Below are 20,092 nucleotides of genomic sequence, written 5' to 3'. Positions count from 1 at the left end.
CCCTCAAAGGAGGCCCTCCAGCCAATGGCGTCGACCGATTTTCATGACGCTACGGGCCTCCTTTAGCTGCGTGCGCTGCAGTGCAGCAACGCAATTAGCTTTTTTTTTCTTCATTTCACGTTTGGATAATTCCTTACTGCGAAAAAACAAGGATGCAAATCTGAAATCAAAGTTAACGTTCAGTTTCAGTTTCGTTTACTTGTCTGTTCCGAAGCCGTCTTGAAGTCAACGAAATCCATTATTCGGCTTGTTCTTCTCTTCCTCCTCCGCTGTTGACTCCAGCGAAGTCAAGCTGTTGATGTGGGAGCGGCGACGGCGGCAAGCCGACATCCGCCCAGCGAACAGCGCATACAGGAGCACGCGTTTTCGCCCTGCGGCTACCGGCCGCTAATACTCCCGGCGAAAGCCTGCCATGAAGGGCGCCCGCCAGTCAAAGCCCGGCACCATGCCCGCCACCAAGGATGCTAACATCGTCAAGATCGCCGTCGAGATGGACGGGCAAGTCCCCCAACTCATCGAGTTTGACCAACAGCGTCCGCTCACAGCCATCATCCAAGACCTGTGCAGCACCTGGGCGCTGCCCGAGCCGGAGCAGTACTCGCTGCAGTTTTCGGACAACGCCAAGTCCTACATCACCGAGAAGAACCGAAACGACATCAAGAACGGCTACGTTCTGCGGCTCACGCTCAGTCCGGCGAAGACTGCGCAAGACATCCTCGACAAGCTGCATTCAAACAAGCCGGACGACATGCGGGCAGCCCTGGACCGTCTACAGACGCTCTCGTCGGACTACACATTCGCGCTGGAGTTCATCAACAAGCAGGGACACCAGTTGCTCATTAATATGGTCGAGGCGGGTACTTACACGGGCGACCACTTGGCGCTGACTCTGCAGTCGTTCGTCGAGCTCATGGATCACGGAATCGTCTTGTGGGACATCCTGGAGCCCAAGTTTGTCGGTCGCGTCGCCAATCAGGTATGCTTCTCTGCTACGCGCAGAAACGCGCTGGTCTGCCTGCCCGGTGTTGCCATACTGCGCTGGCAGAACGCCTACTGTTTTTGTCGTGTCGGTGTCGTGACGGTGTCGGTGTCGTGTCGGTGTCGTCATTCTCGTGCTAGGGTGCTCAGTGCGATTCCCCCCCCCCCCCCAAAAAAAAAAAACAAAATATGGTTAGCTACTGTCCCATAGTGGTTAGTTGGCAAATGACATGATATAGAAGTTAAGCTTGCTGCAGATGCCATGGCGATGATGTCCACAATTTCCACTACGCAGATGTGTTATGCAGTTGGAAAGGGTGAAAGCATACGTGCTTGCAGTAGCATTGAGGTGGAGAAGAAAAAATGTTTTTGGAGTCTTAATTAAATTGTGTTTTATCCCTGCAGGTGAACATGAACACAGTTCAAGACGCGCGGACGTTACAAGCCTCCCTTTCCATATTGGAATCTCTTGTTTTGAACAGCACTGGCCGGTATGCCACTGTGGACCAGCAAGTCACGCTTCCAAACCTTATCATGCATATGCAGTCACAATTAACTGAAATACAGCAGTCAGCTGTGGCCCTTATCAATGCTCTCTTCCTCAAAGCTGAAAGCATCACGAAGCGCAAAACACTGGCAGCAACTCTGTCCTCACGGCATATCCGCAATGTCATTGTGACAGCCGTCCTTCAGCGTTCACAACAACATGTTGGCACCGAAATGGCTCATCAGCTGTACGTTCTTCAGACACTGCTGCTCAACTTACTAGAAGAACGGCGCGTTGGCGTTGATCCAAACGATGTTGAGGCACGTGAGCGCATCCTCGAGCTTCGGCGCATTGCTTTTGATGTCGAAGGCGATGGCAGCTGCAGTACTACAAGCAGTGGCCGGAAAGGTGGTGGTTACGCAAAGGACTACAAGAAATTGGGCTTCCAAAACCACACTAATCCCATTGAGGATTTTGGAGAACCGCCTGGAATGTTGGCTCTGGACAATATGATTTACTTTGCGAGGCACCACACCGAGAGCTACACCAAATTCGTTCTCGAGAACTCGTGTCGAGCAGACGAGCACGAGTGTCCGTTTGGCCGGAGTAGCATCCGATTGACCCGGCTCCTTGCAGAAATTCTCAAAGTTGGCGAACTCCCGACCGAGCAAGGGAAGACATACTATCCTATGTTCTTCACACATGACCATCCGTTTGAAGAGTTCTTCTGCATTGGCATCATGCTCTTGAACAAGACTTGGAAAGAGATGAGGGCAACTACGGAAGACTTTGTCAAGGTCTTCAGCGTGGTCCAGGAGCAGATCACCCGTGCCTTGGCCACGGAACCACCACTCATGAGCCTCGACAAGTTTCGCAGCAAGCTCGCCATGCTGACCTACTCAGAGATAATGAACCTCTGGCAGCAAGAGCAGTCGACGAGGGAGGAATGGGAGAGCCAGGCTCGTCCCATCATAGAGCTTCGGGAGCAGGTGACGCCCGACATAATGGACCTCATCCAGCAGCAGAGACTGCAGTTTCTGTGCGAGGGCACGTTGTTCACCAAGTATTCAGCCAAAGGTCACAGGATCAAGGACAAGTTCTGGTACTGCCGGTTGTCGCCGAGCCAGAAGGTCTTCCACTATGGTGACTGTGAGGAAAATGCGACGCCGAGTCTTGAAGAACTGCCGCACAAGCTGCCCGTGATTGAGATCAGGAGTCTGGCAACCGGTCGCGAATGTCCGTACATGAAGGACACCCGCAAGGCCAAGTCAACAGCATCACTTGCTTTCTCACTCATACCAGACTCCAACCAGGAGCCGCTGAACTTTGTAGCATCAAATGACAAGATCTTCGACTACTGGACGGATGGCATCAGTGCCCTGCTGGGCAAAAAGATGGTCAGCAAGGAGACCAAGAATGACTTAGAAACTCTGCTTAGCATGGAGATCAAGCTGAGACTTCTGGATACAGAAGGTGTTGACATCCCAGAGAGCCCACCACCCATTCCCAAGGAGCCGCCGAATTACGACTTCTGCTATGAGTTCAAATAGGTTGGACGGTGACAGTGGCTGCCGTGACAGTTGTGTGTACAGTCCCTGGAGCTGCGCTATGGTGAATTTCCAAGATGTGTTTGCACTGCTGTTTGAGTGCTGTCATGATCTGTGCATCACTTCTTCGTCTCATTCATTCTTATCTTGTTTCCGATGTATCGCTCACCATCATCACTCCACTTCAAGCACTATTTTTTTAGGGACTGTTCTAGGAACTGCAGTTGTTTGCAGTGTCCTGTCCAACTGTTTTAACATTCCATCATACGCTGCTAGATTTGTTTTGAGTCAGTGTAGAAATGTGGACATAGAGCATGGGCTCATTCAAACAGTATTTTAGGTAAAGTTTTATATAAAAGTTGTCCTTGTGCATGTACTATATTTGCTTGACGTGTGCAAATGAGAGTGGTAAGTATGCAGACAGAAGAACTTAATGCATTTTGTTGCTTAGATGCCAAGATAGCCATTTAGTTTTGTTCCTGGAGCAGTGTTCTTGAACACTTAGTCTTTCAAAGCAGACTTGCCAGGGTTGTCTTCCATTCACGTTTTGGTACATAATATGCAATGTTTATGAATTTCGTTGAAAACAAGCATTGTAGACTGATAGTTGCTATAAGCATCTTTCGACATTAAGTAATAGTGCAAAATGTGAGAAATTTGCAGCATATTGCAGTTTTATGGCATGTGATGTCTGCTATGTTACAGACGAGTTTAAATGAATTAGGCATTAGCAAAATACATGCATGTTAGTTAACATGTCAACAATAACTTGAACTCTACACATGCACACAACTACGTCGATCATGGAACATCCTGAAACTCTCTTCAGGCGGCAGTAAACTAACAACTTACATACGGCAGCATTTGTTGTTCGAAATGACAACGCCTAGGTATTTTGATGTATTCGTGTGTTTACCCAGTGTCTGTGCAGGTCGCAGAAGGACATCAGTGCATTTTTCCATGCTAGTTGTTATGCAATATTTAACATGCAAGTGCTTGGAGTCTAAATACGCTAGTCTATTTTTCATAGAAGAAAAGTGACCCTATCTGCAAGGCAGTTAGTATAGCTTTTGTCATAAGCTTGTGCATACACTGTCAACAGTTTTACGATGCCTTTACTATTGGTGTGTGTGTGTGAAGAAGACCCGATTCAGTATGTTGTACAAAACAAGTGCGGCAATCTACTGTCTGTGCCCCCACCCCTTACTACACCCCTGGTCTTTTTTTTTTCTCATAATAGAAGGCATGGAAATTATCTGCTTTGATTCAAGTAATTATGGCATATGTTGTCATGACAAAAGTATCACCGCCACTGCGTGGCAACTGCTTTTTTTTTTGCAGAGATTTGCAGAGCATGCGAAATGCTGGGAGTTTATTTATTGTGATTATATACAACAAGATCACACAATAACAACAAAGACCAGGCCAAATAAAGATACTTATGAAAAATAGACACATTTAGAACTATCTCTCTCTAAGCACCTTCTTGGAAGACTCTTTCTGAAAGACTATATCTTTACTGTTGTTATCACACGTTTTCCTGGCAATTCGAGCAATGCAGCATTCTTGAAACTCTGCGTTCTCAAACACACCATTACCCGCTCAGGCAGTGACTAAGGCAGTTTTATCTAAGTTCTCAGCAAAGTAAGAGAACCGTCGGAAAACTCAGAAGAACTGACTATGCACGGAAATGAAAACGCTCCTTTTTGAGCGTTCAGTAGTCGCATGCCCACAACATTACAAATAAAGTAGCGCAATACAAAATGCCACCCCTAAAACTCTTCTCTTCAAAGAGATTTCTGAGTACTCTTCTAGCCGTAAAAGGGTTCCTCAACAAAAAAACAAAGCACCGAAAATAAATTCATTAGCAAATGCAAGATACTTGCAAAAAACTTATGTGCCTGTCCAAAAAGTGTATATATGTCAATGAAAAAAAAAGCCATAAACACTAATACTAAAAGACAAAAATAATAATCAAGATTGTGCTGCCAATGCACGAGTACTCTCTGCCAAAACGGGCATATCAAGACTATACATACATACAGGTAATGCCTAAAACAAATGGAATTTTTCTAATGACAAAGACAGTGTTTCGGAGCAGTAGTATATAGTGATAGCTTACATTTGCAATAGCATAATATTTGCTGGGGCCTCGCAAAAGTTAAAACAGCACCGCATATTTGGGAAACGCCATGATGAAAATGGCGCATTCATCACCACCGAATCGGGCACAAATTTAGGATGCCTCGCCTCCTCTTACATTTGGCATGCATTCAGCAATTCCCAAGTTTGGTGCTATTCACGAAAACAAAAGTAATAACAAAAAACAACACCTAATTGCTTTAAACACATGCTAAGCCAGGCAAACATCTGACTTTGCCTCGACAGGGAGTGATTAGCATTTCCTGCACTACGCTTCGCTGCAGACTAGTGCGCTTTGGTAGCGATATGTGTCAGCACATGGAGTTGTGCCACGAAGTATTTAAGCTAAACTATTAAAAGCCATGCTAGAAACAAATGCAGCCTCTTCTCTGCAACAATGTCTGCAAATAGAAGGAAGGTGGCAGGAAATGGAAGAAAAGAATGAATGACTATAAACGCGCACATGAACACGAAGGAAAGTAAAAAAAAATGGATGGGTGGAATTGTTCCATTGATGGTTTTTGCTGAGGAACCGTCCTCATTAGCCATTGGCTGGCAGCGACGTCATCTTGGACGAGCTGGCATCGGTGAACAAAATGGCAGTTCGGAGAAATTATCTCTCAACAGAGCCACAAGGAGGGCACGGTTTCTCGTGTGCATCACGCAGCCTCCTCGATTTCCAGCAGGAGGTCGTCACCCTGCAGCTTCATGTCTTTCGTGATGTAGATCTTCTTGATCTTGCCTGCCACAGGTGCCTGCACCACCATCTCCATCTTCATGGCGCTGAGCACAACCAGTGCGTCGCCCTTCTTGATCTCCTGGCCCTCCTTGACCTTGATGTCGACCACGGTGCCTGGCATGGGGGCTCCCACGCTGCCCTTGACGTCTTTGTCTGCCTTGGGCTGCGCCACGATGTCCTGTGCAAAGTGGAATCAACGTAAAGCATTTAGGTTCAATAATTAAATATAACCGTAAATGGAAGATGCACATTAACAACATCTGCACCAAAGCATTGCAAAGCTGTTTTTTTGCACTGAAAACATGGCCGTGCAAACGTGGGGCAAGGTGGGCAGTGCCGCCCCCTTAATAAGCGTGGGGGAGAGGGGCGCTAATTTTTAATTTGATGCCATAAGAAGCCAAAATACGTCATAGGTCATAAAATTCGTCCATTGGCCGGACGAAAGTGACGTTACCGGATCAGAGCATTCACATTGGCTGAACGAAAGCAATGTTGCCAGACTGGTGCATTCGCTGCCACTTCCAGTAAAGGCACCAACAGCTGCTAATGATATCACATTGCCAACACATATTGGAATTAGATGTTCCCGTGCAATTTTTTCCCACATTGTTCCCTGTTACCCAAAAGACATTAACAGGTGGTACCATGAATTCTGGCTTCCTCCTTATGGAGGGACTGAATGCTTGTGACCATCATCAAATGCTCAGATGGAAGCATACTATTGCCAGCTCGCCCCGTTCTAGAGTATGGTTCTAATTAATGGGACCCTAATTTCACCAATCATATGGCAAAGGTTGAGCGCGTTTAGCATCCTGACGTTAAATTTATGACTGCCAACTGTCTTCCTTGGTTACTAATATGTTAAGCAAGCTTGCAAAACTTAAAACATTGATGCATAAAACAGCTGCACACATCAGGCTCAATAAACAACAGAAGCTAAGAGTTGTCATGCAAAACAATTTTTACACAAGATATGTGCACGGCAGTACTTGCATATCAAGCATCAACAGGCGAAAAATTCTAGAGCAGAATTATTGCTGGCCAGCCATCCCCTCCCCTCAAACCCCGCAGAGAAATGAACACAAAATCGGCTGGTAAAGCACGTAAGGGTTACAGAAAAAAATGGCAGCACCAGAAAAAATTTGTTTTAAAAAGAAAAGGGAAATTGTGTGTGGTGCCTTCTTTAGCGTCATCATTTGCATCAACTGTTAAAAATCCACAATATACAAGTTCCACGAGTATCATGATCTGCCACTGCTAATATTAAGCCTCAAATGCTTAGCAGCTGGCATGCTCTAGGTTTCGATGGGAGCACTCCACATAACAGCTCGAGGATTCGTCAGCCGAGCAGGGGACGCTGTCGTTGCTGAGAGTTTTTCGAAGGACGGCCTATCATCTTTTCACGATATTACTAATCATTTTAAACTTGAAAGGAGGATATTCCCTCCTCCAGACAAAGCCTTTAATAAGGAGCAGGAGACCACTTGGAGGCGACTCCAGACTCGATCCTTCATGACGCCTTACCTGTTGTCAAAATTCTACCCCGGTGAATACGACCCTGCATGTACATTATGTGGTGATTTAGCCACTTATGATCACCTATTGTGGAATTGTAAAGAGGAGCCGCCCCCGAAATCTCCAATACAGGTTCCTACTCTCGAGCAGTGGGAGGCCGTGTCGGTCAGCTCAGACTTGGGAGTTCAAACCCGGGTCATTGAATGGGCTACCCAGGTCGCTGTCAGCCGTGGACTGATAGCCACCTAGCACGGATCGTCTGCATTCTGCCTTTTCTGACAAATTAAATGTTTTCCAATCCAATCAACAAAAGTGGCCAGAGCTTTACTGCAGTATACAACTCAATATCCTTCAATGGGTTTATCAGACCATACTAAAACCAGCAGTCCTGAGAGGATTGCATCTGGAGAACTCTAGCAAGCACTTGGCAACTCTTTTAGGTACAATGCATCCCAATTTCTGTTGCATGGCACCAGATGGCACCACAAATATGCCCACCATAAGGTGCCTTCACACCAGTGCTCCGAAGCTGAACATTGGCACATCTTACGCCATCACAACAATAAAGTATTCATTCCCCCCTCTTTCTCGACAAAGTACTTTGTTTTTACAAACTTTATTCATCTTTTCGTGCTTTACTCACCTCGCTCATGCTGTTGTCCTTGACAAATACAGACCGCAGCTGGCCGTTCAGTTCAAAGAACACCTCACGCTCGCCAGTGGGCGTGCAATCAGCCGCCACAGCCAGGGTCTTGATGTGCAGCGTCTTGCCTTTCTCTATAGTCACCTGCAAACGTAGAAAACCCCAGTGGAAGACAACCTCAAAGGGGCAGGTCCTGTCTCATATCGGGAGAATTGGATGCAGTGTTACCTGTTAGATGATGAGGTCTAATTTTAAGTCACTGCAGAAACTTTCTGCGAGTGTAGAATAAGCAATGATGTGCAGGTCACACTGCGTTGCTGATGTAATGCACTGCCTTCATTCATGTAATGACCATACCATATTTACACGATTGTAAGTCGACCTATTTTTAAAATTTTGAAAATCCGAAGTGGGGGGGTCGACTTATAATTGAAACCAAAGCATCGCACCATAAATAAAACCGAGACAAACGAGATATTGGGCGTGCTACAGCGTGGTTGCATTTTTGTTCTCTGTTCTGACTCTGTTCTGAAATAAACACCGGAGTCCGCTGAATTTTCAAAAAGTAAAAACCGAAAAGTTCAACCGCTATATATATTACCTCGAGCAATGAGCACACCCTGCAACTTTCCATAAATTTTTGGCAAAGAGAAAGTGAATTCATTATCCACGTAAACAGTGTTCATTACAAGGCCAGAGAAGCTTCAAAACTTCATGCCAGGGCTCGTTCAAAGCATGAACCCACCTCGAAGTTGTCCCCTACACGGGGACCCACGAGGAACACACGCGTGTCCAGGAGGTCGACGGGACCAAAGGTCTGGCGGAACTTAAGGAAGTCGTCGCACACCTTCGGGTACATGGCGGCACTCATTACGTCCGTGTCACGAACCCTGGGCCCAAACTTCTCAACCAGCTTCTTCTTGAGAGTGTCCAGGTCGAGTGGAGGCAAGCTTTGGCCCGGTCGGCCAGTGATACGAGCCATGTCCTTCAGGATCTGTTGGTTACAAGATGATAGGTTAGAGAGTGGTATGCAAGAGCCTTCTTTGTGTTATGCAAAATCTTCATTTTGTCTACTTGTTTCACTTTGGAAACATGAACTAGTTCAAGGTGATCATTTCTGGACCTTTAATGCGTCCACATATTGGCTGGAATAATGGAAGTTTCCCTCAATCAATGTGTTCAGGCAGCACACTTTCAGTGAACTGTGAATGCTTATACAGCGGCCTGATGAAAATGCAAGCGCCATTACTGTTGCACTCTGACTGCCACACCCTGAAAAGCATTTCAATGCAAGTGTTGAAGCCAAATGTGGACTTTACATGTCAATCAAACATGCCAGGCACATCTTATTCGGTGCAGTGCATCAGTAGAAACATAATTTTGTATGAAAATGACTTTTATTACTGCGAGCAGGTACAATGCCAGATGTTGGACCACACAAAGATTATCACCGGAACCGATCATTTGTAACAGTACAGCCTGCTCCAATGCTGTAGCCTCAAAAATGCACCCTACACTACATCGGTGTTGCTTTAGCAGAATTAACAATACTAAACCCAAAGTGTGTCATTTTCAAGGTCTACAATCTCGTAAAAAATGCACAGATTGAAAATAGCAGGAGAACAGCACCGACCTTGCTACGTAGGGGCTCTGGAAAGCCGCCGTATGGCTCCCCTATGTATCCCTGCATGAACTCTACCACTGAACTGGGGAAGCTGAGTTCCTCAGCACGGTCGAGCACATCTTGGCTTGTCAGGTTGTTCTGAACCATGAACTGAGCGAGGTCACCGACGACTTTTGAAGACGGTGTCACCTGTTACGGAGAGAGATGCCACAGCTCTTGAAATGAATGCTGTCCCTTTTCTGTTATGCGCGCACAAAGAGTATATGCATAGGAAGTGAATCCCATGACTGCCTATGACTGCTCATGAATCCCATGACTGATGTGGAGAGATGTTGGAAGTGTGCTGCTTGTCATTTTCAATCATAATTTATAATCAATAATAATTCATTTCTATTTCCATTATCAACCATTCAACCAACTATTCAAGACAGTTGAGGTTGGTCTAAATAAACACCTTCGCACTAAACAGCACAAGAGATTTCGAATGAAAGTGCCGATCTCACAAACTCTGGCGGACGCTATGACAAGTAAGTCAAGAAAGGCAAACTGCAAGGAATTGTGCATGAAAGGTCCACAGCTGGAAACTTTTCAAAAACTAGTGTACGTACTTTGATGACAGAAAAAAGTGACTGCAGACAGACAAGAACAAGGACACGTGGTGGTGTAACACTTTTACTGAAACGGCCTTTACGTTAGGCATTTAAGAGGTCCTGGGCCATGGTGACGAGGGCGCTGTGAGAGCGCCTAGTTTAAGAATATCCTCTTCAACTGTTTATTATAGCACTACTTTTTCCTACACTTAACTACAAACTTTCTGAAATTAACGCAACCCCATGATAACGTTCCTAGTTTACTAAACACTTCTTTCTGCATTCTTCAAATTATGAAATAGCCGCCTTCTAAACCATTGCTTTTCCCCAGAATGAAGAGGTATATGAGGTTCCGAAGCTGCATGTAGGCTATGAGAGATGCCATTGTGGGGGGTGGGGTACTCCGGAGCAATTCAGAGAACATGGGGTTCTCCAACATGCATCAACATCGCACAGCACATGAGTATCTTTGCAATTTGCTTCCAGTGCAGTAGCAGACATTCGATCCCACAGCCTCCGGTTCAGCAGATGAGTGCCAAAAGTGCAAACATGTCCAAACCAGTGCGCTCGTTAAATTACCTTGATGATGTCACCAAGCAGGAGGTTAGCATCTTTGTAGGCCTTCTTGATGCTCTCGAAGTGCTCCCCAAGACCCAAACTGAACGCCTGGAACTGCAGGTTCGTGTACTGGCCACCAGGAATTTCATTCTCGTACACGTCGGCGTTGCCACTCTTCATGGTGACGGCACACTCAAATGGAGCGTACAGGGTACGCGCCTGCTCCCAGTATGCAGAGTATTGGCTCACGGATTCCAGGGAGATCCCTTTCGGTCAGAGAAGCATGCACACATGAATGTCTCTCATGCAGCAAACAGATGAAGGCATATATTCACTACAACTCTCGCTCCTAAATGCCACACATATCAAGTGTGCCACGTACTGCTAATGAATAATGGCAAAAAACCCTTTTCCTGCTATCATGTTGTCCAGTGAGGGTGCAAAAAGTTGAACCTCGCAATAACGGAGTTAAAGGTGTGATACACAAACTTGTTTGCAAGTCTCGCAAGCCAACGGGCTCCCCTGACACTGTGTATACCACACAAGATAACACTGCTGGCGTTTAGTGTGCCACTGAAGTACGTTTTGGGAGCCTTTAACACGCGCACAGAGTGCCCACCACGCGCCTGAATATACACACACCAACCAAACAATTCGGCCTTGCCAACGCGCACCCATGTCTTCCGTGGCCCGCATGGACTTTTGGGCCTCCAAAACAGGCCTCGAAGGAATAATGTCATATTGGAGAAGCAGAGACATATTAAGAATATTTAGCTCCATTTTTCCAGGTGCTGAAGCTAATACAGGCTGCTGTAAGAGACGGCGCGTGATGGCGATTACTTCGCAAGTACCCATTTTGGTTGGCTCTGCCGCATAGCACACAAACACGCGGGTCACTATGCTCCACCGCATTACAGGCATGTCTTGTGGAGAATGCGATAGCAAGACTGAAGGCTTTCATGATGGCCACCTTTCGTTCAACAGATCCTGTTTTCGCTATCATTTTTAGCCGCTTCGCTTTAAAAAACCAACAGGACGTCGATACCACCGCACACCAAGCGTACTGCCAAATAGTTTTAACTATGCGAGCATACTGTGGAAACGGCAACTAAACTGCAAATGGAAAAAGAGAAGCAGAGCTTGCTCGCAGTGAGCCATGTGTAGCAAGGAGGTTGGAGAACGGGAGACTGCAATGAATTGGGTAACTGTCAAAGTGCACAGTGTTGCAGTGCGATACTGAATTAAGCAGATGGTATCAAATTTCACCGCAGGGAGCGCCAGCAACACACCGAAGCTGACAAATTGTCCAGCCATACACTCCCCGTGAACCTCGCCTGAGAAAGAACAAGCTTTCCGCATTTTTTTTTCGTGTTCGACAGAGCAGCTGGGCACAGTAATTTCAGTTTGCCACATCAAATAGGAAGTGTTGGGCACTGCTACAAGACAATATACTCTGTGCGAAATGTCCGTGATGATCACTAAAGGTTCGTTACATTCCGTTAGAAAATTTAACTTCATAAAAATGAGATATCAAATACATGAGGTTCTACTACGTGGGAGTTTCCAAGGGGAATGACTATTCCTTTTGTTATAATCATTCTTTCGTATAAACTGTTTTGTTATAGCAAGGTTTGAGGTGTATAGGGGGTTTCATCAAATACCAAGGACAGTGATGTCATTTGCCTGAAATAAGCTGTCTGCACATATGGCTTCCCCATAATGTATAAACGAACTAACATACAAGTGCTCTGCTGCCAATTAAAAAATGACGGACGATTTAGCATAGTTAGGCCAAATGTGAATTAAATGCACTAGCACTTCGGGTTTCCCTTTGGTTTCAGTTTCAATTCGAGGCTCAGTTTTCAAGGTCGAACAGGCTTCAGACAAATAATGGCAAAATCGGTGAGTGGAGGCCTTAGTGCTAGCGCACTAAAACTGGAGGAAACACTTAAGCTCTGCATAAAGGCTGTCAAGTGACAGCGTTAAGGTTAACAGCATTAAGGTTAATGCCCATATATGCGGAATTGGTCACTATCTAATTTACTTACCATATTTACGCACATAATTTGTACCCTCGCATAATTTGCACCCTTAACTTATCACCCGGGTTTACAAAAAAAATTTTTTACTCCCATATTTTACGCACCGCGCTACGCCAGACCACCATCATGCACACGGGCTCTACCCTATGGCTCTACCCAGTAGCATTCGGCTATTCCGCGTGTTTGTTCGGAAGGCTTTTTGAATCTTTTGTGCACTGGGTGTTCACGGTGGTGTCAGGGGCCGCTTTTACAATTTCGGTGGCACCAGCGGCATCACCACTCGGAACGGCCAGCAGCGCTTCCAGGAAAAATCGGCAGCTGATAGAAGAGCCAACACCGCTGTTTGTTTGGCTGATGCATGTGACTCGACTGCCGGGAACGCTTTTCTTGGTGGCTCTGGCGGCTTGTGTTTGGTGGTTCGGTCGTGTCTCGCGATGGGATATCACAACTATACGGCAAGTTTCAAACTGCTTGTCAGCGCCTTATCACGGCGCGGAGCAGCAAAGCCAGCGAGAATAACCACGTGCGCACAAGTTTGCCCATAGACACAACAATCGTTCGTTTGCCTATAGACACAACAATTGTTTGCCGACACAACAATCGTGTCGGCAAGCTTGTGCGCACGTAGCTATTCTCGCTGGCTTCTCAGCTCTGCGCCGTGATAAGGCGCCAACAAGCAGTTCGGTCGACGCTCGTGCGGCACTGTTAAAGAATTGTGTGGTGTGATAATTGATTTATTGATTCGCGGTTGCTTTCCCGGACAAAGTTGCGAAAGCAAACTTACAGAATCCGGAACTACCGAACAATTGACTGGCCCGCAAGCGATGACGCTGTTTTAGCGTCTTATTCAGCTTCATGCATGCACCTTCATGCCATCCCGCAAAGGAGGGGGGGAGGCGGCGTTTCATTTAGAGTGAACTTTTTTTCGGGGGCCGGCCAGCGTAGGGTGTGGGTCCAGGTGCTGACGTATACGCAGCAACATACACTATACCTATATTGCGCGTTATGGCCTTTGTGGAGTTTTTTAAGTCGCGCTCGCGAAATCCCCGCGTAATTTGTGCGCCCCCTTCTTAGAGCCCTAATTTCTGAATAAAAAGTGCGCAAATTATGCACGTAAATACGGTACATAGATCGCTGGGAGTCCTCATACTATTCCTGGCACAGTAATATGAAACCGAAACCGAAGTGAAAACCGAAGTGCTAGTGCACCTAATTCACAACATTTGGCCTAACCATGCTATATTGCCTGTCATTTTTTTTTTCTAGTTGCTGTAAAATGATTTTTCACCTGAAACAATCATGCACATGCTAATCAATCAATTTCTTTTGCTAATCAACAGCAACACAAAAAAAGGTAACATTCCCGGATGCTTTCCTTTTTGTTTTTGCTTGTTTTATAGCATCATGTACCAATGGCAAGTAGGCAGAGCTGCTGAGCTTACTGGTTTTGTACTTGGAGCCCTGCAGACAAGCCACGATGGCACCCATGCTTGGCTGTGACGTCATGCCAGACATGGAGTCAACAGCAACGTCAACAACGTCCGCACCGGATTCGGCGCAGGCCAGCATGGACGCAACACCTGCGCCGGCTGTGTCGTGAGTGTGGATGTGGATGGGCACATCAGGGTGCCGGTCCCTCAGTGCCTTGATGAGGATGCGTGCTGCCTGTGGCTTCAGCAGGCCAGCCATATCCTAGAACGGGAGGAAGAGTAGCTTTAATAATTTATTTTGTTACTTCCAATGCTGAAAAGGCCGAAACACACACACAGTGCTGTGTGTGCTTGTCTTTCTGAGTCCTTGTCCTTTTTGCACTACGTTCTTTACCCTTGAAATGAACCAACAAGCCCAAGCGTCTAGCCTTCAGATAAAAGGCTATTTATGGTCAAACTGTATTTATTTGCTATCCATTCTGACTTGGTAGGTGAGTTCATACACAAATTTTAAATAATTTCAGCAATACAGCCAAAGTACACTTTCTAACATTGGTTTCATAGTGGGAGCATATGTGCTGTCGACAAAGAGTGCATCAAGAAGAGTGCTCACACAAAACAAGAAATACCTTGACACAGAGGACATGGGTGCCAGCCTTGACCAGCTCGTCGGACAACTTCAGATAGTAGTCCAGGTTGTATTTTGTTCGCTCCGGATTGGAGACGTCACCAGTGTATGAAATGGCCGCTTCCACCACACCACCTGAAAATTTTCAAGCCACACATTTTATACTGCAGCACAAAGCAGTAGCATGCCGCTTCATCAAGTCGACAGCTTCTCACTAGACTCGCAGCCATACAATAAAACACCAAAGCCATGCACTCTTAATGCAGGACTAACATTATGCTGATGCCAATATGCCCTTCCAATCTGGCCAACAGTTCAAACATATTAATATCTAACACTGTGTTTTACAAGTATGTATAACCTGCAAAAATGCTTCCTGTCATGCTGAAAATGACTGTGTTAGCATCTGTGTTCAGTGCCTAAATTTTTACAGCATTCTGCTGCTGAGATACAGAACAACCAGTGCTTCGACTGACTACCAAAGTCTCAAAATCTCTTACAGCATTTCCAATGCTACCGTTGTTGGATCTGGTACTCTGGATGTCAAGCTTTCTGTTGTGCCAAAAAGATCAGAGAAAAATCAGTTGCATGCATGCTTAAAACAAGTTTCAGCGAAATGTTAGCAGCAGGCAAGGTGCCAAAAAAAAAAATGACAGTCAACAGAGAGGCGCATCAAGCTACAGACACTGTTCCTATTCACCTGCTTTTCCAGCAGCCTCCATTCCAAGGATCAGGTTGGGAAGATAGTTCAGGGAGTCGAACACACGGAAGATGTCCATACCACAGTCCTTAGCCAGTTGACAAAATCTGCAAGGATTTGAAAAAAAAAACACGTATTCCTTAGTTCGAAGTCCTGAGAAAACAAGCATGCTAACGTTTGGACGTACAGAGTGATAACATACTAGAAAGGAAACCTTGCTTCCTAATACAGACTGACAGCATCTAGCATCCGACATCGGAAGAGTCAAATGCTGGCGTCACCCAGGGACTGAAAAGGCAACGTTACCTGTGCACTTGTCTTTTGTCGCCCCAATGTGGTAACCTTGGTTATCTGTTTCTTTATCACTCCCACAGCAAATACATGATTTTTGAATTCAGCCCGACCAGATGTCAATAATTAGGCTTATGTGAATAGCCATTTTTCGCACCGAAACGAATTCAATGTGAATGGCAATTTTCTTCGATTAATTTCAAAGCAAATATTTTGAACGCTTCTGGCAAACAAAAAAGGTTAACGGCACAACAGGCATTTCCAAAATCATGTATTTTTCTCACATACACGGCCAATACGTGAGGAAAAATAGTGCGCTGCAGCTTTGTTGTGCTCACTGAAGCTACTATGTCAACCTCTTGCCGAAATAGCCACCCTAAATTGGGGAAGTGGACCTATAGCCCGAGCCAGCCTATTTGTGGGGTGTGGGACCTATTTATGGGACCTCCGACTGCTGGTCTTAATTGCGATTGTGTCGTTGCACAGCAAGTGCTTTTATTAGCTGCATGCGCGATGCAATGCCCTCCTGCACGAGGTACGTTGAAGCTAAACCACACACAGCAAGAGTTCCAGAAACATTATTCGCTTAAGAAAAATACTTTAGAGATTTTGAATGCCAAACATTTCGAACAAATTGAGTATGATATGTATTATTAATAGACAGAACATATGAAATTATCGAATATGTTCGCACAAGTTTATCAATAATGCATGGGTTGCCACATCTGCCTCTCTTCGTATGTGCCATTTTTGGCTCGCCTTTCGGCCGCACGTATAGCATTCCTGCTACTGCCTTTTTTTTCACCTTATTATACAGGCTGAGGGAAGTTATCAAGGTGAGAGTTCCATGCAAGCTATACAAGACTAACAAAGCTTTCCTGGTATCGCAACTAGTCATAAAATTTTTCAGATAAATCGCAATGCGAGACAGAGGAGACGGCAAGCTATACTGACGTATTGTTTTTCCACCTCCTCATATAAATAAGATTCGATACGGACCTCCTATCCATTTGAGCAATCAACTTCAAACCAATTTAGACTATGCTTGAAACTCTGCCCTAAGCAAAAAAATTGGCAGTGGCTTAGCTAGGCTATGTCAAGATATACGTAGAGAAAGCTAAGGCACAGCTTGGTTAGCCTTGGTTAATCTTGATTGCAAGTCCAGGTTAGTCTGGTTGTCTGGCTAGTTGTTGTCACATGGTTGGTCACGTGGTGCGGTGCGACCACGGTGAAAATGCGAGCACGGTGAAACTGCGAGTTCGTGGCCAATGTAGCTTTCGCTACAAAAAGAAAAACAGCCCCGAACTCGAAAAATTTTCTTACACCATTGCTCTACATCACAAATACGAGCACAAGAATGTAGATGTATGCACAATAATGGACACATGTTAAAAAAAAAAAAAAAGACATGTGAGCTTGCTTTTTTGCTTTTCAGAGTTTATGTTCAGACAAGAGCACATTCATTGTGTGACTGCTCACTGACTCACTTGTAGACAACGTTGTCAGGGTAGGAGGTGTAGCCAACGGCATTGGCACCCCTGAGCAGCATCTGGAAAGGGATGTTCGGGATCTGGGCACGCATCTGCTCCAGCCGCTCCCAGGGACACTCGTGCAGAAAGCGCATGGCTACATCGAATGTCGCTCCTATGATAAAGCATGTTCCGAAACTCGTGAGACGTCAGTAATCACAAAACTGAAAAGCTCATGCTCAGAATGGTAGCAAATGATGTCCAATCTCCTGAATGAAGCAAGAAACAATGATCTCCTGATGGTACAAAACCGCAATTTCCGGTTCCGGCTCCTAATGCATCTCTTAGCTTTGTAAATGGCAATTTTAGTTCAAAGGTCTTTTTTTGTGTGTGGAAATTTTTGGGCACCAGTGCAAATGAATTCAATTCAACCCGACTAGGTGAAATGAATCCACCTAAACTGAATGGAGTGAATTAAAATTCAATTTTGTACTGTATTTTATATGGGGTTTAACATCCCAAAGCAACATTGGCAATGAGGGACACCGTAGTAGGGGGCTCCAAATTAATTTCGACCACCTGGGGCTCTTTAATCTGCACTGACATTGCACAGTACACAAGCGCCTTGCGTTTCACCTCTATTGAAACGTGGTCGCCGCGGCCGGGACCAAACCCACGTCTTTCGGGCTCAGCAGCCAAGCGCCCTAGCCAATGAGCCACAACGGCGGGGCTGAATTAAATTCAATCTCTTAATTAGTTTTTATAACAGGTATATAAAATGGTGCAAACATTGAAGCAGTTGCACACATCAAGCTCTTAAACATACCTAGTGCAGTTTTCATCCTGTCAAACGGGTAACCTTGTGGCATTTTTGCAACAAAATACCCAGTAGCAGCAGTCCACATGTTTAAAGAGGCAAGTTTAACACAACCAGCTACACCGTTTCTTTTGCAGTCTAAGTACTTAAGTGTCTATACAACTTGTTATTTTCCACACCCCTTCCATGACTCCAAAAACATCATGTGCATTGCATGCTAAGAGCACTCACCGCCCCAGTTCTCCAAACTGTACAGCTTGTTGAAGCTGTGTGCCACAAAGGGGCTGATGTTGAGCAGGTCGATGGATCGCACGCGAGTCGCCAGCAGCGACTGGTGGGCGTCGCGGAATGTTGTGTCCATCAACAGCAAGCCATCATGCTGGCGCACTTTCTTGGCAAATGCTTCCGGCCCTTCTTTGAGTAGGATGTCACGTAGTCCCGGTGGTGGTTGGGAACCTTCACAGCGAACCAAGCAGTGAAGTCAGCAAAGAGGTGGTGATAATGGAAAAAAAATATAATAAAAAAAAGTTAGAAATGAGTCTAGGAGGTGAGGATGCAGGCAACTTCAGCTACTCACATCTTTTTAGGAAATGTGAACAGGAAAGGAGAAATGGCTGCCTAAACCATGCCACATGCTTTTTGAAACAGCCAAGTTTCAATTGCCTTTCACAAACTTTGCGACAAGTAAAGAAAAAAACCAACTTCTCTTGGCAACTAAATCAAATCAAATCGCACCCCTGATATGCTCCTCAAGTCTATATCTCTAATACAGAAGTAACTGTTCTATATCAGATAGGGCTTACCTAAGGTTACCTGCTTCTTAATTCAGAATAACTTTGCTTTTTTAGCACAGCAGGCTTCATTGTTCTTGTACAGCCTAGTGTTTAAATGCACCTGTTTTTTTCTCCACAAATAAGCAAAACCAGACAAAAGCATAAAAGCAGCAGCGCAGCAGCCATTCAAAGTATGCGAAACAAAGAGCAAGCACACAAATGTGCATCTAAAAGAATAACTGTACATGCAGGCTTCTGGAGGTTATCATACAGGATCGATTTGTAAAGAGAGAAAGGCAAAAAAACGCTGGGTTTACCAGGTTTGTAATTCTCTTTGCCGGGCCCTTTGAAAGGAGGCAAAGGAAAGAAAAATAGGCAACAGTTAGGAGAGTGACAAAACCACAATGCGGCAAAGGCACACGCCACCCATTCCAGGCTTTCCATCCCCGCACATACCAAGCGCACAGACACAAATAGGACACCACCACCTGCATTTCAACATACTCAAGTACAGAATACAGAGACTACTGCACAGCTTATATGAGGCAGGAGCGTTTAAATACTATTCAACTTCCCTAAACCGCAGGAAAATGGGAACTCAAATTTCGTGCTTGTGTCATATTAACGCAGCTGGTCTCGGTTATTTTATTCACAAATTTTGTGTAAAAGAGATAAAGCTATTCATTAGCTGTCCACAACGATACTAAGCCAAGAGAGTATGTTTTCGGCTTCACAAGCAGAGTGTCATATGTCATGCAGAAAGGAGGCATGGTAAAAGAATGCAGCGCGAAAAAAACAAGGACGAACAGAAGTGGACAGGACAGGGCGCTGCTGTTCGTCCTTGTTTTTTTTGCGCTGCATTCTTTTACCATGTTCACTGACCAACAAGCCCAAACAGCCGCTTTAGAAAGGAGGCACCCACTAGTGCCAGATCTCAACAGCGAAGCGGTGAATACCCCTCAAAAAAGGCCCTCCGACCAACGGCATCAACATACTGTCATGATATAACAGTCAACCGCCTTGCGCCTGCTGGCCACCTACAATGTTATACCACAGACAGCTGGCACAACGCAATTGATCACAATGTTGTTACAACAGGTTGACGCCATTGGTTGGAGC

General features: G+C 45.5%; 3 protein-coding genes across 16 annotated transcripts in view; 1 reads left to right on the top strand and 2 right to left on the bottom strand.

Annotated features, from left to right (window-relative positions):
* LOC144133283 (uncharacterized) overlaps positions 1 to 1,037 on the bottom strand; it is a 45,646-nt gene extending 44,609 nt beyond the window's left edge. Inside the window, exon 1 of the mRNA XM_077666255.1 lies at positions 866 to 1,037. The gene's annotated coding sequence lies outside the window, so the exon portion shown is untranslated. The remainder of the gene's footprint in view (positions 1 to 865) is intronic.
* On the top strand, positions 234 to 4,463 carry Ced-12 (engulfment and cell motility Ced-12). Its single transcript, XM_077666260.1, has 2 exons — positions 234 to 976; positions 1,384 to 4,463. The coding sequence occupies exons 1-2, from the start codon at positions 413 to 415 to the stop codon at positions 3,013 to 3,015; spliced, it is 2,196 nt and encodes a 731-aa protein (XP_077522386.1). The 5' UTR covers positions 234 to 412; the 3' UTR covers positions 3,016 to 4,463.
* PCB (Pyruvate carboxylase) overlaps positions 4,357 to 20,092 on the bottom strand; it is a 32,560-nt gene continuing 16,824 nt past the window's right edge. For 8 of the 14 annotated variants that reach the window (XM_077666232.1, XM_077666234.1, XM_077666238.1 and 5 more), the window contains 11 exons: positions 19,291 to 19,317; positions 18,432 to 18,656; positions 17,402 to 17,558; positions 15,624 to 15,730; positions 14,925 to 15,058; positions 14,308 to 14,557; positions 10,845 to 11,089; positions 9,685 to 9,864; positions 8,797 to 9,045; positions 8,052 to 8,195; positions 4,357 to 6,071 (listed from right to left, as the gene is read on the bottom strand). In XM_077666232.1, the coding sequence (XP_077522358.1) occupies positions 5,814 to 6,071; positions 8,052 to 8,195; positions 8,797 to 9,045; positions 9,685 to 9,864; positions 10,845 to 11,089; positions 14,308 to 14,557; positions 14,925 to 15,058; positions 15,624 to 15,730; positions 17,402 to 17,558; positions 18,432 to 18,656; positions 19,291 to 19,317 (1,976 nt within the window). In that variant the 3' untranslated portion in view covers positions 4,357 to 5,813. The remainder of the gene's footprint in view (positions 6,072 to 8,051; positions 8,196 to 8,796; positions 9,046 to 9,684; positions 9,865 to 10,844; positions 11,090 to 14,307; positions 14,558 to 14,924; positions 15,059 to 15,623; positions 15,731 to 17,401; positions 17,559 to 18,431; positions 18,657 to 19,290; positions 19,318 to 20,092) is intronic. The other 6 variants (XM_077666244.1, XM_077666240.1, XM_077666242.1 and 3 more) reach the window with 1 other exon arrangement.

The sequence above is a fragment of the Amblyomma americanum genome, chromosome 5, assembly GCF_052857255.1.
Source record: "Amblyomma americanum isolate KBUSLIRL-KWMA chromosome 5, ASM5285725v1, whole genome shotgun sequence".
Lineage (NCBI taxonomy): Eukaryota > Metazoa > Arthropoda > Arachnida > Ixodida > Ixodidae > Amblyomma > Amblyomma americanum.
This window is presented reverse-complemented; position numbering and strand designations above follow the sequence as displayed.